At 40.3% G+C, this 24,337-nt stretch overlaps 1 protein-coding gene across 5 annotated transcripts in view; it reads left to right on the top strand.

Moving 5' to 3' along the window:
• The window catches only part of PIEZO2 (piezo type mechanosensitive ion channel component 2), a 440,944-nt gene that overhangs the window by 334,398 nt on the left and 82,209 nt on the right, over positions 1–24,337 (top strand). For 2 of the 5 annotated variants that reach the window (XM_072828696.1, XM_072828697.1), the window contains exons 14-21: positions 991–1,114; positions 2,220–2,497; positions 3,564–3,712; positions 5,799–5,972; positions 9,684–9,725; positions 15,425–15,457; positions 15,819–16,045; positions 18,041–18,201. In XM_072828696.1, the coding sequence (XP_072684797.1) occupies positions 991–1,114; positions 2,220–2,497; positions 3,564–3,712; positions 5,799–5,972; positions 9,684–9,725; positions 15,425–15,457; positions 15,819–16,045; positions 18,041–18,201 (1,188 nt within the window). The remainder of the gene's footprint in view (positions 1–990; positions 1,115–2,219; positions 2,498–3,563; positions 3,713–5,798; positions 5,973–9,683; positions 9,726–15,424; positions 15,458–15,818; positions 16,046–18,040; positions 18,202–24,337) is intronic. The other 3 variants (XM_072828693.1, XM_072828694.1, XM_072828695.1) reach the window with 2 other exon arrangements.

Genomic DNA, 24,337 nt, shown 5'->3' on the forward strand with positions numbered 1-24,337 from the left:
TCTGTCCATACAATGGAATATTATCAAGGAACAAAGAGAAGTGATGTGTCAGTACAGGTTACAATATGAATAACCCTTGAAAACATTATGCCAAATAAAAGAAGCCACTGACAAAAGAATGTTTCTTAAGCAATTCCACTATGTAAAATGCCCAGATTAGGCAGTCTCCAGAGATAGAAAGTAAATTGGTGGTTGGCCAGGACTGAGGTGGGCAGGAATGGGGTGACTGCTCTGGGGCTTCTTTGGGGATGATGAAAATATTCGGCAATTGATTGCAGTGTTGGTTTCACAACTCTATGAATTTACCGAAAAGCACTGAGTTGCCCATTCTAAATGGGCAAATTGTAGGGCATGTAAATTGTATTTTAATAAAGCTAGTAGAAAACAACTACTATGTGCCAGGTCCTATATTCCCTGAAGGAGCAGCTCCCCAAAGACATCAGCTTTTTTTTTTTCCTAGCTTTCAACAAAATCTTAATATACTAGTATGGACGCCTAGAACAATTCTTCTTTCAGCTTTGGGAGATGAATGGGATATTAACAGGTTCTGTTTTCCGGGATGAAATGTTCTTTTTCCCATCTGTGGAATTCTTCATAAGAAGGAACATTGCAGAGTCAGCAAGCATTATGGAAGAAATATGTCTTCCTGTTACAATTGTGCTTATGTCACAGTCAGGACAGGAAATCAAGGACTAGCACCTCCAGGGAGATCAATTGCCAAAGCTGATTTCCGGCCCAGATGGAAGTAGTTTGAACTGTCGGGACACCTTCCCTGGGCCCTCAACACGCCTGCTTGTGTCTTTAGCAAATGAGATTTAAAAGCCAGTGACCTTCAGGTGAAATCTAGTGGGCTCCCGACTCTGTCTCAAATAGAAAGACTTATTTACTGTGTTTCCATTGAAATGTGGAGAAAACATTGTATATGTTGAATTTTATTTACACTTCAAATGGGTGGCTTAATTCTTGTTTTTGCTAATTCTCTACTTTCAGATACTTTTCACCATTACTTTTTGGCTATTGCTGAGGCAGCACCTCACAGAGCAAAAAGCTCTTCAAGAAAAGGAAGCTCTTTTATCTGAGGTCAAAATTGGAAGTCAGGAAAATGAAGAAAAAGGTAAATTAGTATGACCGGAGATTTTTATACTCAGCAAAAGTACAGAGAGGGAGCATCCCCAATACATCAGAAAACTTCTATGCTTCAGATCAGATAAAGCTGAACATTAACATGGAGCAATTAAAAAATAATAATAATAAAAAAACAGGGCTCCCATCCGAACAATTTAGTGTGCATGTGGGAGCTTATAAGAAGCTTTTGAAAATGTGCTGTCATTCAGTCCTCACAAAACTGATTCCCACTTAAGGGAAGAAGAAACAGGCTCAGAGAAGTTAAATGATTTATTCAAGATCACACTTTCAGAGCCATGAAACAATCAGAATTTGAAACTGATAGATCCATTTTCATTTGTGTGATTGTATGTATGGGGGATTCCTTATTCATAAGGGGTGTGTTACACGACCCCAGTGGATGTCTGACACTGCAGATAGTATTGGACCCTAAAGATACTATGTTGTTTCCTATACATGTCTATGATAAAGTTTAATTTATAAACTCAATACAGTATGATGCAAACAACTAATAATAAGATAGAACAATTATAATACATGGTAATAAAAATTATGTGAATGTCATCTCGCTCTCTCTCAAAATATCTTCTCATGCTATACTCAGCCTTCTAGGGATGCTATGAGATGAGAAAATGTCCACGTGATGAGAGGAAGTGAATAACATAGGCAGGTGACATGGTGTTAGGCTATTATTCACCTGACGATATGTCAGGAGGAGAATCATCTGCTTCTAGACGATGGTTGACCTCAGGTAGCTAAAACTGTGGAAAACAAAACCAGTGAACTTAATTTTTCTAGATCCTGCAGTACTTAAAAGTGTCATTAGATACTAAAAATGAAATTAGGTATTATAAAAAGGTTAGCATAATATATTACCAGGTTTATTTCTTTTAAATATATTTCATGAAGGTTATATACATTGATTATGATTAGCTCTACATGCTGCCTTGTTTACTGGAACAGCCCAAAATCATTCAAATCACATAGTAACACTTTTATGTTGTGCTTCCATGTCCGACATACAACACCCAGTAGGAGTGTGGCTCTGGGCAGGGAACCAGCTAAGTCTAACAGCACAGTCTTCTATTTTGAAGATGATGAGCAAGATATACAAATGGAAGGAGATGCCGGAGAGAAGGAGGAAGACGAACCCAAAGAAGAGAAGCAAGAGAGAAGGAAGGAAGAGGAAATGGAAGAAGATGATGACCAGGACATCATGAAAGTGCTGGGCAATTTGGTGGTGGCCATGTTCATCAAGTACTGGATCTACGTCTGTGGAGGAATGTTCTTCTTCGTCAGCTTCGAGGGTAAAATTGTGATGTACAAAATCATCTACATGGTGCTGTTTCTGTTCTGTGTGGCCTTGTATCAGGTGGGTAAATGATTGTCCTCTGTTTATTTTATTCTTGTAGACATCCCGGGAGCATGTGCAATCTTCCTTTGACAAGATTCTAAATTACTATAATCCCATGAACATATTACATAAAGTGATCAATGCAGTTAAAACATTACAAACTTAGAAGGCCTAAAATGCGAAATGACTTCAGCTTATCCATTATTTTAAAATTTAGGGGTCATAAAAAGTAAAACAAAAAACAAACAAGTTAATGAGTTTTTCACAAACTTTTGATAAAGAAAAACATCTGTATAATTTTTAAATTTTGAATAGTAATTTAAGAACAGTGGCTGGATAATCTAAAATATGGGTTGATACCCAGTTACTTGTACTTCAGACTTTAGAATCAGAAAACCTTGTGTGTGTGTGTGTGTGTGTGTGTGCATAATGCATCAACTGTTTTAGTATTTTATTAATTAGAATTTATAAAAGATTCTACTGAGATGAATTGGCCTCTCTACAAATTCAGTCTTAAGTCACAGAAAAATTGTAGCTTGGTGATAGAAACAAGTGCCGCAGTACACTATTCTTGCAGGCAACCAACAGAACAAGTCAAGCAACTACAATAATTCACCCATAGAAACAAAAGTATCTCAATACTTTTAAATACTGGAATTTCAAAACTGAGGCATTTTTTCTCCCAACAGTAACTACCATGATGACAACATCTACCATATCATTGCTTGAATGCCTCCTATAGACTAGGTCGTGTGCCGAGAGCCTTATAAATATTATGATTTCATCCTTATACCAGGTCTCAAAGTAGGTACTTACAGAAGAAGAAACAGAAGCTCAGAATGGTCCAGCGAATTACCCAAAGGTGTAGTTAGCAACTCTGGTTATACTGAGAGATTCTGATCCAGATCCAACTGACTCTACGAGGAATAGATCCTCAAACACAAAACATGAAATAGATTTGATTTTCAAGTATTTGTAAATATCACTTGTCATACTTGAATAAATGACAAGTGATGATTTTTGTAAGGTTATATTTTTTAATCAATTCTTTTTTCTTGTTTGTTTTTCAACATCTGATTCACAGGTGCACTATGAATGGTGGAGGCGAATCCTAAAATATTTTTGGATGTCTGTAGTTATCTACACTATGCTGGTGCTTATCTTTATATACACATATCAGTTCGAGAATTTCCCAGGCCTGTGGCAAAATATGACGGGATTGAAAAAAGAAAAGTAAGCAGTTTGGTGTAAAAATGGGCTGTAAAAGTAACAGAGTGAAGACTTGCATGCATATTGTTCAGACATCTTTAGAAGGTTTTGGTATAACATGATGTCATCGGTGTCTATCAGTTCCTTGAGAACAGATCATTTCATGGTCTTCCTGCTGAGCCGTGGGCTTGACACACACAGTACGTACCTAATGAATACTGATTTAAAAGTGCATTTTCTGCCCCATTTTGATGAAATAACTTTTTAAAATGTCTGTTTCATGTGAAATACCTGCTTACTGCTCAGCCAATCATGCCTTCTACTTTCCAAATTGAAGCTCTGTTCAACAGTTCAGTCGATTCATAGGCTCATAATATAAAGCAGCGGTCTCTCCTCATGTATGTGGCTGGTACTAAGATTCTAAGGAGCACTTGATGCCATAGAAAAAGTGCTAATAGACTAATGCAGATGAAATAATTGTTTCTGTGTGTGTAATAGATCTGCGCATGTACTATATCCTTTTCTGATTTGCTGCCACCAACTTCTTAAACTAGTAACTAGAACTGGGCATAGAACTAAATGAAGCCTGCTGAGGTGGCTAAGAGAAAAGCTTAAAAGGAAAGGCTCACCATGTAGCTAGGCTAACATGACTATAACATTCATTCAACAAATATTTACCAAATGCCTCCTCTCACATGCCAGACACTGACTCTGCCTGGGTACACAACAGGAAGCAAGAGAGAGTCTAAGTACTGCCAGAGTTTATATTCCAGTGGAGGAGACAAAAAACCAAAAAACTCTACTTACTGTGCAAATAAATTAATTACAAATTGTGGCAAGACTATAAAGGAAACAGACAGAGGTAGTGAATAGTGCAGAATACAAACTATAAACGGAGTGGTCAGGGCAAGCTTCCCTGAGGAGGTGACATTTAAACTCCACCTGAAGGGCTGGCCTTAAGAGAAGTGTGTGAGTTGGGAGTTGAGGTGAGGAAAAGCATCCCAGGCAAAGACAGCAGCAACTGTGAAGATCCTCAGACAAGACTGAGTTTGGTGCCAACGAGGAAGCAGATGAAGGTTCACCTGCTAGGAGCAAGGGGGACAGTGGATGGAGCAGAGGTGGAGAATGGAGCCAGGCACCCAGGATATGCATGGCTTGTAGGTAGTGATGTTGGCATCTTATTCTTAGTGAAAATTTTTAGTCTTTAAAGAACCCTTGACTGGCTGGAAAAAAAAAAAAGTGCTGTCAGAAAGCAAGAGTAGAAACCATGAGGCAGGGTCACCAGCAACATGTCCTATGAGAATTTATGGTGGTTTCATCCAGAGCAAGTGTTACAGAGATGGGTAACAGAAGTAGGCAGTTTTAAGGGATGTTTAGGAGACTGAAGAAAGTGTGGAGGAATGAAATGCCAAGGCAAAGAAAGAAAGACTTCCTTATTTCAGAATTTGGCACAGTGTAGACGATTGTATCAGAGACAACTCAAGTGGGGTCCGGGGTGGACAACAGTGTGGCTGAGCAAAACTGGAAATCAAGAGTACTGTTTGGAAGACCCTAAATATACAATAATTGTGAGAGAGAAAAAAAAAACAACAACCCCTGGTAGACATTTGGGCACGAGAGTCCACAGGAGAAGCCTGAGCTGTAAATGCACACGTGAGTCCTTGGCATTAAGACAGTGTATAAATCCCCGCGGACTTGTGAGATAACCTGGATAAAAGACTCAACACTGAATGAATCTGAGGCTGTTTCACATCTGGAGGTCCAATTAAAAAAGGAGGAGACAGCAACAGAAGAGAAAAGCCAGGACAGTGTGGCAACACCAGGACCAGGATTGTTTCAAGAAGGACTAGAGGCAGAAGTAAAGACAGAGAAGCAGCCATTGAGTTTGGCAATATTGAAGTTGTTACTGACCACTGTAAGAGCAGGTCAGTCGGACTGATGGAGACAAAACCGAAGCGAATGCATGAGAGAGAGGAAAGAAATGGGAGAATGCAAGAAATGGTATAACTGAGGCCAGTGAAGACTGTGATGGAATTTAGAGTGAAAAGAATGTGCCCTCATTGCCTAAGAAAGGCGCTTGATTTTTGTTTTGTTTTGTTCTATTTTACAGGCTTGAGGATCTTGGCTTAAAACAGTTTACCGTGGCAGAGCTATTCACTCGCATATTCATCCCAACCTCCTTTCTGCTGGTGTGCATTTTACACCTTCACTACTTCCACGATAGGTTCCTGGAACTCACAGACCTGAAATCCATTCCCAGCAAGGAAGACAGCGCCATCTACAGGTGAGTGCTCGCAAGAAGCACAAGCCTCTTGATCTGGGGGGACAGCTTTGATTCCTCACCTCAGCTGGGTCCCCTGTAGGAAGCCAATAACTAAGGTAGAGCCAATAACTCAAGGTAGGAAACCTTGAGCTTTCCCTGAGCACCAAGCTGTGAATGCAGAAAAAGAAATGAGAAAAAAATATGGAGTGTTTTATGAGCTTCTGAAACAATACGTAGTGACTCATGACTGGTTAATGCAAAGTAATCTTGATTGCGTGAGTAGATTTAGAAGAGCTGCTCAGATGCAAATTCTTTAGAGTTGGTGATGGAGATTTTGTATCTGGGCCCGTAATGTGTTTTTAAAACATTTACAAAATCTGGCTGATTCAGAGGATGAGTTCTCTATGGTGCTAACAGCCAGTTAAGAAGTGAGAGCAAAGCAAAATGTGATGTGAAGAGCTTTCCCTTCCACTCTGGAAATGAAGAACTACAGCAAAAATGCTAGAATCTGCAATCTAATAGTAGTAAGAATAACGTGTAAGGAAATAAAATGAAGACAGTGTTTGCCTTTATCAGCTCTCTGTTGTCTTCTTATCAATAAATATAAATTGTTTATAAGCAACAGATGAGATAGCTCTCTCCCAGCTCATGTGTGTTGAAACCACCACTGGATTTATCACAAATCTCACAGTCTGGTCCCTCACAGGGAAATTTCAAGCATTCTTCTAATGAATGTTCATACTGATCTGATTTTCCTCTTTGCTTCAGATTTAGTCCATAGTTCAGTTCCTGGAAAAATCCTTGTTAAGGAACCAGGAGAGCAAAGGGCTATATGGAAGGACTGCAGATGATAGCCACCAATCCCCTCTCGTCCTTTAGAATTCCTTCTGAACTCTTTTTGAAGGGAAACAATGAGTAGTACAGCAAAGGAAGAGAAGTTGTATTTCAGCTCAGACAGTCTATGAACTACCAAGCATTCGATTTTCTGCTATAGTGGAACTGGAGTCGCAGATAACTCCAAAACTCTTATTTGATGATGAAAACCATTTTCTAATCTCTATTTATTTACATCCAGCGGATTCATTTTCCATATTGTGTTTTGTTGAACCCGGTTTACCTTTCCTTTTCATTCTGAGTATGCTCCAGATGACCTTCAGGCTGTGAATGGCTCCCAACCAGTAGAATCCCAAAGTATCAAGCAATCATGATTTCTTATCCTGTCTCGCCACCATCAGTAAGCAAGCTCAGTGAAAACTTGTCTCTTCCTAACGCCCTGGCAGGGAGAGGGCACAGATGGCATCAGTAGCTGTCCTCAGTGATAATCAAACATTAGGAAAAATAAGGTAGTTATTAGAAGACAGGAGCCCCCTGGGAGAGATTACTTTGAGGCAAACTTGTTAGCAGCAGAAGTCACCCTAAGGTTAAAAGCTTCCAAACACAGTGCGGGCACAGGAAAGTGAGATTTATCAATAATTAGTAAAAGTATTTTTTTAAAGATTTTATTTATTTATTCATGAGAGACACACAGAGGGGGGGTCGGTGGGCAGAGACACAGGCAGAGGAAGAGAAGCAGGCTCTATGCAGGGAGCCTGAGGGACTGTGGGACTCGATCCCAGGACTCCAGGACCAGGCCCTGAGCTGAAGGCAGAGCTACACCGCTGAGTCACCCGGGCTGCCCAGTAAAAGTATTTTTGATGACTTTCTTGACATTGCTTGCAAAAGCTGGGGATAAAATTAGTATTTGATATTCAACTCTGACAAGAAGACATACTTTGTATCATTATAAATTCATTATGTTCAAAAAGTCATATTCAATAATCAAGAAAAACCTGTTGGCCCGCAAACTATATCTGCATGCTTATAAAAGAAATGTAATGATTGGTGGTTGTTAATGATACTTTTAATTTTTTTTCTTCCAAATGCCTTTCTTCCCTTGAATCTCTATTTTCTCCTCATGCAAAGCTCTCCCAGAATGTAGGAGCTTTCTCCTGCCCTTGTTCTTCCTATCGTACCTTTGAATCCAATACCACACAACCAAATAGAAATATTTGGAAAATATTTGGAAAATAGAGATTTTCAGGACCAGTTTTGCAGAAGACCATGCAGCTCAACAAAGATGGCACCAGCCCAAAAGAGTCACAATTTTTGAGACCTAGGGTACATGAAAACTGAATTTGTTCCTCAGAGTTCCTTGGAAGCATTTAGAACATTATTTAATTATGTAGGTTCTGGGGAAGGACTGCAGTGTCATGTGGAGATGTTTTCTCCCTGTTTCCATGGCTGCTCCACTTACAGCCCTCATCCTCCATGCCCTGGCAAGAGAAGAAAGAAGATCTAAATGATCTGTAGCCATTTGAGGTCATTGCTTGCCTTCCTCATGGCCATGGCTTAGCCCTGAGCATGACCTGAAGCAGTTAATTTTCCAAGACAACGTAGAATGACGAGAGATTACATAAGGCCAGCTTTCTAAAGAAGTTAGGAATATGGGATTTCATTTTCAGTTCTTTGAGATACAGTTTTCTAGGATCTGAAAGTTCAGTTCAAACTCAAGTTTGGTGTTTTGGGATTTCCTGCAACAGTTTCATATAGTCCCCAAATTTTAACTTTGAAGGTACGATACATATCCCATCTTTTTTAAGCAACTTGTTCCCATGCTGGACTTTTCCTTACTAATAGTTTTCACCTCGCAGTATTTTTTGTCCTTGGAGCCCTAATAAGTGACCACATTATGATAAAAATTATGAAGAAAAAGAAATATTCACAGAGTTGGGTTAGACTGTCATGCTTTGCCTTCTCTGCTCCCACCTCCTTAGGAGGTGCTTTACAAAACATGGCCCACAAATAGGGAATAATTGATTCATTGTATTCCTTACGTTGATTCCATTACTGCTGTTTCTGTAAATATCCACCTGTTCTTTTCCAGTTTTGTCCACTGTTTGTGTGTGCCATGTTTTTATGCACACATAAAAGATCGTGTGGGCAAATGTCACTTGTGTTTGAAGAAGAATTCATTGTGGTTAGCCTTTGAGAATTTATAAAGTTAGCATTTAGAAAAAGTTTTGATATACATCATGAGAGAAGAAAACTTATTTCTAGAAGGTGTTCTCAGGAATATTATTTCATTTATATATTGTTAAACTATATAATATTATAACATAACTATAGTCTACTATAAAATATATATTTAATACTAATGTACTAAATATCCATCATGTATTTAAATATTCATCCCTGCAATTTGTCCATCCTTTGTTTTAGAGAGTATTGGGATGCATATAGAAACAAAATGACTTTTTTTTTTAACTTTAGTCTTATACAATTTAGAAAACAATATGTTGCATATGGTTACTTAGTAGGATTTCATTTTTTTTTAATTTGGGGAAAGGAGCAAGAATCAATCTTTTAGATGGTATTTTATTTGATAACTGTGCTCTGAAAATTGAAACCTTAAAAAATTTTAGCAAAGTGTGTGAGATGGGGAGGGCAAGAAGCAGGGAGCAACTTGTTATCTTCAAGCATTTTTCTTGAATATGTCTAATTTCACATTGTTCTTAAATCTTGCTGCCCTGACTTGTCTTCATGCATAGAAGTGTCAATGACCACACACCTGACGACTTAAAGCTTGCAAGACAATCTACCTCTTTCCCCTCTAACAATCTCCTCTTTCTCTCTCCTGCCTGTCTCCCCATCACCACCACATGCCACCTTGTGCTTCCATCTCTCACCTCGTAGCCATGCCAAAGTCAATGGGCGCGTATATCTAATAATAAATAGGTGGGTACTTCAATGTTTTCTCTCTAGTTTTTTTTTTTTTAATGGTCTCTTGGTTTGGTAAACACTTTGCTGTTTTATAAATGAGAAATGATGTCATCAGACAGTGGACAGGTATGCTCATGGATGTATTTTGCCAACCAAACCATTGGGTATTTATCCTGAATGGCGCTGCAAGTGGATTTGGAGGTTGCGGAGGGTCTTCAGCTGGTGCTTGGCCTTTGGTCTTGGTTCAAACATATGCCCCGTTAATATCATTATTTGGTAAATTGGTTCAAGGCTTGCCTAAGAGTTTATCACCCTCTTGAACACATCATCAAGAGCTCAGCTCAAGAACCACCTCCTCCACAAACCTGCCCACAAATGCCAACTTTCCTCGCTGAAAGTAATCTGCCCTTCCTCTGAATTTCCACAGCACTCTATTATTGCTGCCTTCTGACACTTGCTGTACAGTCCTCTGCCTGCCTGTCTTATCTCCCTTGCCAGAGGCGTCAGCTCCTCAGGCCTGGAGTCCCTGGTATAATTCACCATGGTGTCCACATATCACCTACCTCCGGGCCTCACCCTTCAGTTGACCCTTGGCAGTTATTTCCTGAATGAAGTGATAATAGTCACAACAATATATGGTTAAAAGAAAATTAAGACATCAGTTTCTTCAAATATACCTTTACTTGAAATATCAGTGTATTGAAGAAAGATCTTTTACATCACCAGATTTCACAAAAGATGCAGAAATGGGCACTACCTTAGAGCCACATCACCCAGCTGGGGAGATAAAACATGCAAATGACCACACATAATAAAGAGTAAACTTTGATAAGTATTGTTTGCAGAGTTATCCTCAACTTCCCAAAGAGTAAGGAGAAAAGATCCCTTGGGATCTAATTTACTAAAGCTGCCCTGACTTTATGAAATAGGTGAATTAAAATATCCACTCCTATAACTTTACATCATTTGCAATAAAGCCAGTAATTTAGGCCATAGAAACATATATTTTGCAATTAATCCAATTAACAAAGCAACCCTTTGAAAGAACTGTTGGTCTCTATTGCATTCACTTTTCTCTTAAGGATAATCCCAGGGCTGACGACCAAGTAGCAAACCCTGGAAGCCAAAACTTCCAGAAAGAAGTGTGAAAAATTATTGCATCACTGTGCAGATCACTGAAGGAGGGAATGAGGACTGGCTGGTTCCTTTGGGAGCCAGTTTTGTCAGTAGCCTGGGAGAGAGGAGCCAAGCTCAGGTTTTTAGCTGGCAGGCAGAGAAGCAAGATAAAGACTCCAGCTGGAGATCTTGAGCAACTATTGAAATTTTATCTTTCCAAACATAAGGATCTTCTCCCTCAATCTCTCTCCCCCTTTCCCTCTCTCCCTCACTTCCCTTCACTCCTATCTCCCTCCATCCATCCCGTTCCCTCTCCCTTTTCTCTTGTTCATCTATCTCTTTCTATCTCTCACTGTTTCTTCCCATAAAGTATTTACCACTGGCTATATGAGAACACAGCTGGGACACCTAAGAAGGCAGGAGTTGGTTTGAGGGGTTCCAACAGCAGAGGTTGGCACAAGTCATGGCTCCAGTTATCTCAGACTTCTCTCTTGAGAGAAAGCCTATCCATGTCTGTTAACCCAAGTCACAAGGCCAAGGAGGGAATGCACTCAGGAATTCTTAGAATGATCAAGATCCTGAGTCATATAAAATAATTAAAAGCTCAAAACATTCCACTGTTACACTATCTTCTTTGCAGTAGAATCTTTGTTTTTGTCTGAATGCTGACATATTAAGAAAGGCCAGAGTTATTGCCCACGGAAGATGTAACCCAATAAACTATCCCCTCACCGTGCTTCTGAAAAGCTGTGTGTAAACCATGTCCAATTTTGAATAGGACCTGCTTTGATGTTTTGAGGAAAATAGTTAAGTCAATCCTTTTGTTAAGTAAGCTTTCTTTCTACCATAATTTCTTCCTTGTATGCTCAGTGTTTTTTTTAAATATTTTATTTATTTATTCATAGAGATGCAGAGAGAGAGTAGCAGAGACACAGGCAGAGGGAGAAGCAGGCTCCATGCAGAGAGCCTGACGTGGGACTTGATCCAGGGTCTCCAGGATCACACCCTGGGCTGCAGGCGGTGCTAAACTGCTGCGCCACCGGGGTTGCCCAGCTCAGTGTTATTTCATAAGGAGAATACTGTGTTTGTAAATGGGAGTTCTAGATGAAAGAGAAGGTGTACCTACATTCAACTTCAGGGTTGATTAAAATTTAGACATGGCCTAACAAAGTGTGAAGTAGGATTGGTGAGGATAGTGGGTGACTGATGACATTTTGATTTGTGTCTTCTGTTTCAAATAAGAATGCCTATCCAGGGCATAGAATCCATTGATCAAACATTCAATGAGTCACATTGTATACCAAGCCCAGTGCTGTATTGTGCAAGGGAGCCCAAGAGAGTTAAGACTGGCTTTCTGCCCTCAAAGGAAGAGTCCCCAGAACTATAATTAGAATAATATTATGTAGATACAAACAGAGAAAGGTACACAAGGAGGACCATATAAAGAACCATATAAAGAAAGCTGTGCCTGCAGAAGGAAAAAGTGAGTGACAGCACAAAAAGAACATCACCTGCTTTGTTAGAATGCAAAAGGAGAAATGGCCAGTGAGAGGCTTACAGCTCAGAGCCTGGAACATCATAAAAGCAAGGCAAGGAAGTTATAGGAATGGATAAAGATAATGCAAAAGAAAAGAAAATGAACTCCATAGGGGGAAAGGCATGCAAAAAGGTATACTTTAAGGGAATAGGGGAGGAAGTTTTCTGAGAATCCAGTTCATCACCAAGTCTATTTGTAAATTTCCTTCAAGTGCAGATTAGGTAATTTGCACATGAAGTTCAGCACAGAATTACCAGTATTGTGAGTTTTAGGGAGCATGGTTGCAAATTTATCTTTTGAAAAACCAGGATCCCTTTTTAAAATTTACTACTGAGGGGAAATAGCTAAATTGAGGCACACAGGCTTTCCAGGAGCTTCGGGCCAGCTGTTCATTAATGGCAAACTGAAGGCTGGTTCTGTCCATGAACTCCCCGTGGTGCAGATGGCCCCACCTCCGCCTCTGCCCCACCTCATCAAATGCAGTAGTGGGAGCTGGTTGGTGGGCAGACTGCAGGGAGTGCAGGTTCAAAGTGATGGAGACAGACTCCTAAGGAAGAAACATTGGCTCTTTTTCTTCCCAATGGCCATTGTCATACACCAATTCTGTTAAGAATGTGCTGATGACAAAGTTATAGTCCGGGTTGAGCATCTGCCTCAGTGTCCAGTGTGCTGTGGTCCCTTGCAAAAGCATGTTTCTAATTCCGCCTCTTTGTGATACAATTATCAAAGCAGTACATGAAAATCTGTCATTAGCAGATGGTTCTTTAAAAATAGTCCCTGTGTACTAAGCACTTCTTTAAGAGCTTAACAGAAGTCACCTTAGTTTTCACAGCCTCCTGTGAAATAGGCGCTATTATTGCATTTTACAGATCAACAGACTGAGACTTAGGGGCAGGGTATGGAGTTTTGCTAAATCATCCTGCTAGTAAGTTCTACTTGAGGTTTGAATCTGAATCTTTCCAATGAGCATGCTTTAACATTATTTTGTATTGCCTTCAAAAAATTGCTATGAAAAAAATGGAAGAAAAATGAAAGCATATATACACAGGTGTTCTCTTTAAAATTGTAAACTCCAATCAGGCACTAGAAATATTTTCATCTGTACACGTTTTATGCACACAGATTTTTTTTCATGTAGTTTCTCCATTAACAGACTCCTAGACTCTAGTAAGTTCCAGCCTGATACAGATCTTCCCTTTTTTCTCTCCCATCCATTACAAGCTCCCAAGGTTAGACTGGTCCAGAAGGCATCCAGGTATCACAGGCCTGGTTTCCTTATAAGGATTATGTCAGAGGGAAATGCACAGGTACTTGGCTCAGACACAGATATTCGGTTATCTTCTCTCCCCAGCCTTATTTAGTCCCAGATCTCTCTTAGACTATTACAAGTTTCCAGAAGTCCATCTTCTGGACATGCTTCCACACGGTTTATTCCAGTGTTTTTCTTTCATCTTTTCATTGGCTTATCTCCCCTTAATATGCTCCACCTATGGAAAGACACTCTGGGGGCCTCTTTGCTTGAGGACTTTTTGTTATGTAGCTAGAGTGGCAGCTTCAGAAACAGCCTCATCTCTGTAAATTTCATCTCACAAATTAGCTCTAATTCTTGGCAAGCTGTTTTCCTTGTCAGTACTGAGTCACAGCAGTTACCGATGTAGATGATAGAAATGCACTCCGAGATGATCATGCCGCCACCAAATGTCATAATGAAAAATATCTTCTCACTTAGAGAATGCATCATATGACTATTACAATTGTGTGACACATGACTGCTTTTACATTTAATATCACCTTATATGCAGAGTCCTAGCGAAGTAGGAACAGCATGTATGTCCTCTGAGATTTGACATGCAGTGCTGGGGTGTAAAATATGGCCTTGGAGTTTCAGGAGAGGCCAGGGGGTACTTTCCCAAATATAGGAGGGTGAAGCGACTAGCTTTGGAAAATAAAAAAGTAGTATATCGTGGTAACTCCTACCAACGTGGAACCATCCTCAAGACATTCTTTCCTTGTTTAATTGTTTCCGCATTCTATAATTTACCTGGTGGACACTGTGAAAAGGAATTAATTTTGGATTATAAAAGCTCTAAAAGTCTAAGAATGATGCGGATTCATTGCAACAGTTACCCAGCATCATAGGTAGGTTTCAAATATAAAATCGATGAGTTGCAAGTAAGCTTAGATTTTTATCTAGCCAAACTTACTCATTTTATTGAAGAAAAAAGTGAATTTCAGAAGGGTTAGATAATATACTCAGAGCTCACAATTATACAGATAGGATAACATCATTATTTGTCCCTCCTGTTACAACCAAGCTGAAACGTATACACTTATCATTACAAATGGAGAAGACTATCGGGATTTCCAGTACATCTTTCCCTGATATTTATTACCCACAAATGTTCCTTCAAATTGGCTATGAGTAAAAAGATATACTTTTAACAATTTAGGAGGAAGATGCTACTTGTTATTGTGCAATATGAAATAAGCTGTAATGCTCCGGCTGCTGTCCGGGCTCAGTGAAACTGTGTCCCTGTGCCTCACCCAGGCTGTCACACACCCTCCCGTGATCAACACCGGTGCCCGCGGGCTGGGGACGTGATGCAAACTTCTTACTCCTGAAAGCATTTCGCTTCCACTGCATACGCTTCAAATGACGGCAGAGTGGGATGAGTCTATACAATGGTTGACTGTGATTACACATTACTTAAGAACAATTTTTTTAAAATCTATTGAGAGTGTGAATGACTGGATTCTTGTGAGATGGTTTTCCGCGTTACTAAAAAGCATGTTGTGATTTGCCTCTGTTGTCTATATGTTCTCCCCTTTATGATCTGCAGTCCAATCCACTCTCAATTCAGTCGCCAAGCCTAGGGTTCATAGCAAAAGCACGCTATTGATGCCATCCTGGAATGCACTTGGCATTAGGACGTACTGCAACCGGCATACAGGAATGCAATAGTGGATGATATGTAGCATGATGTGTGATCTCTGACATTCCTTATAATTCTTCTGTTCTCATCTCCTTTTTTTTCCTTTCTATTTCAATTACTTTGAGCAGCATCAAGAAAAAATTACCAATCCACCAAAATGAGTAAGTCCCCCGTGAAGCCATGAAATGCTTGCTCTACATGATGCCATTTCATGCTTCTACATCCTAAACTCTGACCATTTTCTCCTCCGGGAAAAATGTCAAGTTTAGGTGTCAATAGCTCTCATTACTGACTAATCACTAGAACCTGAATTGGAAAAGCTAACAAGACCTAACTGAGTTTACAGTTTGTTTTTAGAAAGAGCTTAAAAAAAAAAAGTGACAAGATGCTAACAACCCCACATTGCAAGGCCTCTGTACATGCACTGATTTTCATTTTTATTTATCCTCCTTTTACTTGCCCCTCATTCACATCTCTCCCAGGGCTCTTTCCTCTCTTGACTTCCCTGCTCTCTGCCAACAGACTGGCGCACCCTGAAGGAAGCCTTCCGGACCTTGCCATGATGAATCTGACCGCCAGCCTGGACAAGCCGGACCTAAAGAAGCTGGCCGAGCCTAGGGAGGACAAACCAGAGGGATGCCCTGAAAAGGCTGAGAAGGCTGAGCTTGGAAAAGACAGCGAGGAGGAGGAGGAAGAAGAGGAGGAAGAGGAGGAGGAGGAGGAGGAAGAGGAAGAGGAAGAGACCTCAGGTAATCCACCCACTACCAGTAGCTACTCAGAAAATCCTGGCTGACAGACCCAGTGAATGAATCGGACTTGTTCCCAGGTGGATATAGATTTGATCCAGTCCATGAAATAAAAATTGGGGTGTGGTCTTTTGGTTGTTATAGTTAACAACATTTGGTTCCAATTGCTCCCATCATTTCCTTGTGATTCTGATGTAGAAGAAGAGAGCTGATCCTCAGCTATGGATCCTGGATTCTGATCCGCCAGAGGTTGTCTGGGCCAGGCCCGGGGAGCTGTGGCTCTGAGCTGTGCTGTCTGAAACCTGAGCAAGGACATCTCCTACCAGCAGCGGAGGCAGACAGCTGTGTAGAATTTGAGAACATTCTCAACAGGGCTTTTTCAAATGCATTCTCAAAGATCCCAAAAATCCCAGTCTGGGAACTAGTCATTAAGAACACATTTATAATTCGGTCCTAATGTTTCAGGACCTGGGAACTGGAGGAGCAAATGAGTGATGGGATCATTATTATGTCAAACCAACTCCTAGAGGTATTTTTGTTGTCATTGTTAGTTTCAATTTTTCCCTTTTGATTCTTTAGGCTCCTTTTTCTATTTTCCTTCATAGACTTGAAATAACGTTTAATAGGGCACAATGAGAACTGGACCTCCGTGATGATCAGGACGCCTTATCTGACAGCAGAGAAGGCGGGGTGCTTGGTCTGGTGAGCAGCTCCCAGACAGTACGGGAGGAACAAGACTGAGTAGCCTTGGGGATGGTGTTGTGAGTCCACGACTGTGGAGTCCTGCGCTTGTCTTTGCTGGTGTTCTGTGCTTTAAAGGATTAGAAGACGTAAAAGCACAAGGCAGAAAATCCCTCCCAAGGCAAATTCCCCCAAACATGATGCCTTTTCACCCCTCATCTCAGAAGACCCTGAGAGAGGCCCAGAACTACGCTTCCCATATCTAAGGAATGGCTGTTTCTCTGGGTAAAGGAGAACTGCGCTTAGTGAGACCAAACACTCAGGACTAAGATTTAGCCAAGTACTTCATGAAGGTCTGAGCTTTACTAATAGGATTTCACCAAAAATTGGATTGCACTTTGCCCTGGCACTCCTTCATACATTTGCCATCTATACCTCTAAATTATTCTCAGTTAGGACTGAAATCTTTGTATCAACTATTGTCTGTGTCACTTCGTAAATAAGCATTTTTCACGATGTCTGAAATGTTATTGAAACTTTTAGAACCAGGTACAATAACTGCTACAACCCTCCCAGTCATGTGAAGAAGAAACTACTTAAAGCCTTATCTGTCTAGGCTCGTGAGCTTTTGTTTACACATATGGTGATGTGGTGATTCCACAAAATAGTTCTGTCATGACTTCTATTCACGTGAACTGGGACAGCCCCTCTACACAGAAGCATGACCCCAGTCTGCAAAATTTTACCACTTAGCACAAGGTGGAAAGAAGGAAATGATTCATTTGATCAAAAATTATGATTAAAGTGAGTTTGACCACATTTCATGAACTGGGCCTGGGTCATTCAGACTCTCTGTTCACTCTCAGTTGCAACAAGGAGCAGGCTCTAGCTGCTGGCTCCTCTGGGGTGAATGGAGAGTTTATCCACTCCCTTTAAGCTTCTGAAGGAACTAGAACTTATGGAAGCATGGTTTTGACAAGAAAAATGTCATTTAGAGGGATCTCAGTTACCTAATATTCCCAAGAAATTATGGAATTATAGCTCAGCCTTAAGAATAAATAAGCTCAAAATTATTCTTCACACTCATTTAATGAAAGCAACCTTGTCCCTCAGAGTCTCAGTGCGTGATGTCTAAATCATTATGATATGGGATTTTTAGACCACTCTTCCTCCAGATTTCGATATTCTTAGAATTCATTCACTACTACTACTTTACAGCTTCTCATTCCAATCTGAATGTTATAAGATCTGCTTTAAATAATAATGAAAAAAAACCCACAACATTTTATGCACTTGGGTGAATTTACTATTTTGCAGATTTAAGAAACAAATGGCATCTGGTGATTGACCGCCTCACTGTGCTCTTCTTAAAATTCCTGGAGTATTTTCACAAGCTGCAGGTGTTCATGTGGTGGATTTTGGAGTTGCATATCATCAAAATTGTTTCATCGTACATTATCTGGGTTTCTGTGAAAGAGGCAAGTGAACATTTGTTGTATCGTCAGGCCAAATAAAACCACAGCGGGTCATCATTTTCCTTTTCCAACTGTCCACGATTTTATTTTAAATGAAATTCCTATCACATTAGAACACCAAGCCCCTAAGACAGCACATATACTTTGACATGCAAAAAAACAAAGGACAGTTGTCCTTAGAAGTGGGAAAGAAAGAAGGGGAGAAAGATGCTCCTGGCTTAGTTCCTGATCGGCTTCATCATATCACAAAGGTTACTTATTTTCATTGAGTCTTCAGTTGAATTGTGTGAGAGCAGGCTGTGCTTCTGCACTACCTGTGCACAAACTCTTTTTGAGGAAAATAATAATATTCCAGTTTATGTTACCACTGGTGTAAACTCAGCTTCCCAAATTTAATACAAATCTGTGCCGGAGTTCACCTTGTTTATTATTGGATATTTTGAGACAAGACACAGTGCTTCAACATTGTATTGTATTGCAGTTCTGTTTTCTTATCTGGAAAGAGGAGAGACATCATTTAGCCAACAATTATTTGATGCTTACTATGGAGAGATTAGCTCAATTTCAATTTATTCAGGAGATAATTTACACATATTTCTCATTTTTCTGGACTAATTTTGAGTGACAATTCAAAGAGTCTTTGCCCTCTAAAAATTGAGTCAGGGAGCTCCGGCCTCTAATTTTTAAAAAGTTAAATCATAACAACATATTACAACTACAACACTACAAACCTAAAATATTCACGAGTAGGTAACTAAGGGATGAACCTTAATTTGAGCTCCCCAGTCTAAACTAGGACTTTCTCCATTTCACACAAACCATCTGGAATGGATCTATGATTGCTGCCAGGTGAAAACAAAAACAGAAACTACCTGTGAGATTTATAGCAAAAAGAGACATATGTTCTACTGTTAACAGTCTACACATTAATTAGAATTAAAATCTAGCCTGCTATGTGTATTCACTGAAGATAAAGATGTTTAAGCATTTTAACTATAGAGGTAAATTGGCCAATTCAGAAAGAATTTGAGGGTCAGAGTATTAAAGAGCAATGAAGAAGGGCAAGAGAAAGCATTTGGCTAAAAAATAGCAAAGGCCATTTCAGAATTAACCAAATCAAATGTACACACACGTCTTTGGATGGCATGAGAAGTTATTGCAGAGAAGACAATTATATGATGGAAAGGGGCATCAAATGAAAGAAATTAGTGTGAGTAGGGCATAGAGAATCCACTTTCTGAAATTCATCCTACAAAGTTTAGAAAGAGAAAGAAAAAGTTAAATGATACCACTTTCATACAAATCCTAAATGAAAGGGAGGCATAAATTTGTTAAAATCATCCTAATGAGTCCTGAGAATTAGTCTATAGTTAATAGAGTATCAAGATAAGGGATCATGGTCTGTTCACCCTGCTACACAATTGGGAAAAAGGCCTTTGATGGCATATGACCATTCCCTTCTCTAGGATTCATACATTGTGCAATCTTCCAGAATTTTCCTTCCTAACTCCATCTCTTTCTCCTGTAACTTTAAAACACATCAGAGACTCATGCATCAAAGAAATACTGCTCCCACTGCTGCTAACATCTTCCAGAATCCCTTTGTGAGAAAGTTAACCTCGAAGTGTGTCACTGTAGGTTCACATGTTGTTATCCCACCTGCATGAGGGGTTTCTGGCCCCGGAGGGTGAGTTCCTGTGTGATACTTGGACATCATGGGGTCTCTCCTCTCTGAGCACTGACTTTGGTCTCTGAGCTTCCCTTCATCGCTGATTCTTATTAACATCACTGGAGTATCAAGGGATCAGAACACATGGGATGTAATCATAAAAACCATTTTATTTCGGACCTCTAATGTCCCTTGAAAATGTATCCTACAGAGAAAGTTTTCTCCATGCCCCTGAATGAAAAACACTTTCTGATCATTCCTAGGTAATAGAAAGTCCTATAATTATGTCAGATAGTGAACAGAATCTCTCTTTGTTAATTAGACTTGTCCAGTCACAAAAAAGAACCAAACTCTGATCTCTTTTTTTTTCACATGAAGATAGAAATGGCTTTAGTTTTTATTTTTTTTAAGTTTTTATTTAAATTCCAGTTAGTTAACATACAGTGTGATATTAGTTTTTGGTGAACAATATAGTGATTTGGCACTTCCATACATCACCCAGTACTCATCAGAAGTGCGCTCCTCAATCCTCATCACCTATTACACCTATCCCCCACTTCCTCCCCTCTGGTGACCATCAATATGTTCTCTATAGTTAAAAGTCTGTTTCTTGTCTTGCACTTCTCTCTCTCTCTCTCTTATTTCCCTTTGCTCAATTGTTTTGTTTCCTAAATTCCCATGTTAGTGAAATTGTATGAGTCTTGTCTTTCTCTCACTGACTTATATCGCTTAGCATAATACTTTCTAGCTCCATCCACATCATTCAAAATGGCAAGATTTCGTTCTTTTTTATGGCTGAATAATAGTTTTATATATATATATATATATATATATATGAATATATATATGATAGATGGATGATAGATGATAGATAGAGATAGATAGAGATAGATAGATAGATAGATATCACATCTTCTATATCCACTCATTAGTTGATGGATACTTGGTCTATTTCTATAATTAGGCTGCATTGTAGGTAGTGCAGCCGTGAACATCAGGGTACATATATCCCTTTGAATTAGTGTTTTTGTATTCTTTGGGTAAATACTTAGTAGTGTAATTGCTGGATCATAGGGTAGTTCTATTCTTTTTACTTTTTGAGGACCCTCTATACTATTTTCTGGAGTAGCTGCACCAGTTTGCATTCCCACCAACAAGGCAAGAAGGTTCCCCTTTCTCTACATCCTTACCAACACCTAAACTCTGACTTCTTACCAGGTAGAAGAGTTCCCTCTTCTAGTGATTTCTTTTTTTTTTTTTTAAGATTTTATTTATTTCTTCATTTCTCATGTACACCTCCCTCACTGCCTCCTCCTCTGCCCTCCTTTCCAGTGATATAACTTCTGTTATAAGCCTCTTACCCACCCACCCCCAGCTCTGGGCTAGACCATAGCCTCGGGCGGGGAATGGTGGTGTGTTTTCTTTGGATGGCCTCACACTGGCCTGGCCTGGAGCTGATTAAATCTTCCTTTTCTCTCATGGGGCTCCTCTAGCCCCTAGTTTCCCAGCATCTGCTCCTCCTGACCTTTTCTGTCGGAGTCTCATCACCCCTGTAGACAGTGTCCCTGAGCAAGACTTAGGACAGCTCCGGGCACTCCCTCTTTCCTGCTTCAGGTCTAATGGCAGCACTCACACAGCCTGTAATTCTGCTAATGTCTATGGCTCCCAATGAAGCAACTCCTGTGCCTTGTCACCAAACCCCTGCCAGCCCAATTTTCTGACTGAAGTTGGACATCAGTGTCCAGAGTACACAGATTATCATCTCTGCATGGTGCTGCTTGAAGCTCCTCGCTTGGGATTTGGGTAGAGAATGGCAGCATCCCGTCCTCCCTTCCCCATCACCTCGTGGGAGGAGGGGACTAACAGAAGTGCCCTCTACAGAGAAATTTCCTGACACTCCCTCCTGTCACCTTCACCATCTTGACCCTTTTCTGCCCCCCAAGAGAGCTTTAAAAGACCTCTAAGCAGTTTCCCATCAACTGTTTTGATTTGAAATTTCTTCAGAGCTGGCTAGCACCTCATTTTGGAATGTTTTGCCTCTATGGGTTCTAACTTGGTGCCTCATGAGGCCTCAACTGAACACTTTCTATACTAAGTACAGTTGGGAAAGAAAGACAAACACCGACTCTTAGAAGGAGCCACGTGCCAAATCCAGGCTAGGATGCATCTGAATCATATCTGCTTATAACAAAGGCGAGTGTCTTCTCATGGGTATGGGCTGGGAGGGAGCTAAACTGCACAATTACAGGGGCATTGTTCACCTGTGACCAGCAGCCTCTGACATTGTGCCTCTGAGGTGCTGATTTATACCCGCAGGGGCCCCTTCTGCTTTGAAGGCTTGGTTTATCCTCAACCAGAGACACCTATCAGTGATGACATTTGCCTCATATATTTTCTATTCATAGCTTATTCACTTTGATTGGCATAAAAGATATCTTCTCTCAAAAATGACAACATGGGGCACCTGGGTGGCTCGATAAATTAAATGTCTGCCTTCAGCTCGGGTTGTGATCCCAGGGTCCTGAGATTGAGCCCCGAATCAGGCTCCCTGTTCAGTGGGGAGTCTGCTTCTCCCTTTCTCTCTCCCTCTGCCTCTCCCTTTGCTCATGCTCACTCTCTCTCTCTCAAATAAAAAATAAAATCTTTTTAAAAAATTTTCTGATCAGTAAATGGCAAAATGAGAACAAAGTCAACAACCTCAGTGAAATCATCCTTATCAGCAAGGCTGCTTGTTTTCACAAACTTTCAGGGTCATTTCTCGGGTCATTTTATTAAAATTCTCGGGTCAAACGTTAAACCTCTCTCTCCAAGGCTATCATGGGCATCTAAGGAAGAAGAAGCATGAGAAATAATTTGTTATAGAGGCCTTTCTTTTACATCAGCAGCTCTTACTAGAGTGACACCACTTTGGAAGGACCTAGATTTTAAATACATGTGACATTGTCATCTTTTTTTATATACAACTACGTTTCTAATTTCAAAGGTTCCTAGAAAGTTCTGAGAGATCTGGTTATTCTTTGAGGAAGGGATCACACCTTATTTTAGCATCCTGAGCAGCTCCTATGGGGCCTGGCCTATTGTAGAGGCTCAGTAATTGTTTACTGGCTGGAGGAAATAAATAAAACATCTTCGCAAGCTTGAGATTCTCCCCTCATGTCAGTTGGTGTTTTCTTATTTTCACACTCACTAACCATTCATTTGGCCTTTATTATGCACTTAAACTAAGTTGCCATAAACTGAATGTTTATCCTGTGCTAGATGCTGGCACAAAGGCATGAAAGACACATTTCTTGCCTCAGTGCGCAGTCTGGTGGTCATGGCTGGCAAATCAAACAAAAGCCACATTAGAGGTGCCCCCAGGAGGCTATGGGTACAAGGGGGTGGGTGTGTCAAGCAGGGTTGTGGTTGAGTGTGGAGGCGCTCACTGAGGTGCAGATGCTCTGAGGGAAGAGGCCAGCTGGCCCCTCCATAGTGGAGACCACAGTTCTCAGGGGTTCCTCTCTCAATGCGGTGGCCTCAAGCCTTACAAGTTTATATTCAGAGAAAGTGACAATTTGTGGAAAAGTGTTTTGTAAGGAAGGCATATGACATAAAATTACTTCCCCAAATTTCTTGATAATACAAATCACCTGGATGCTTATTAGATGCGTGGGTGACCAACTATTTCCCTAGAAATTCTGATTCATCAGATGTTGGTTGGGGCCCAGATATTTGTCTTTTGTGAATTTTTCAAGTACATTTCACAAGATTGCCACCATCAGGGGAAAGGATAAGACCATTATCAACTATGTTTATATTGGAGGAAGCATAGTGTTTCTCTGAGTCTGTGTCTTCCCATCTCACCAAAACTGCGAGGCCTCATTTTACTTAATTCCCAATGACATTGGATATTGGCAGTCATTTCCTTGTCCTTGAAGAGCTTCTGTTGTCTTCCAGAACAGTGTACTTCCTTGGCCCCTCCCTTCTGCCTCATTCATGGGCTCCTTCTCTTCCCACCAACTCCTCTCTTCTCTAGGTTCTAACTGCAGCCCCTTTCTGCTTCTAGACCTTCTCTGGGTGGTTTCATGAGCTCCTGTGGTTCACTCACCATCAACATGCAAGAATCATAAATCTATGTCTTCATCCCATCTGGTCTTTGAATTCCAGGCCCGTGTCTCTAAGGGACAACTGGATATGAGTGACCTCGACCTGGAGTGTCCCAAAAGTACCTTCAATATATCTAAAACTGAGCCCCCTACCTCCACATAATTTCCCTTTTAGATTATTTGACCATATGCCTAATCCTGCTCCAATCCCTTCTCTGGCTGGTATGTATTCCATCACGCAGCCAGAATAGTCTTTCCAGCGCATAAATATGATCATGTTAATTCTCAACTCAAAAACTTTCAATAGCTTTTCTGTCCTCACAAACATGAGATATAGGACCCATATAGGTTATGGCCCAGGACCACTTCACTGCTTTCTTTCCTA

This window comes from Canis lupus, chromosome 6, assembly GCF_048164855.1.
Source record: "Canis lupus baileyi chromosome 6, mCanLup2.hap1, whole genome shotgun sequence".
Classification (NCBI taxonomy): Eukaryota; Metazoa; Chordata; class Mammalia; order Carnivora; family Canidae; genus Canis; species Canis lupus.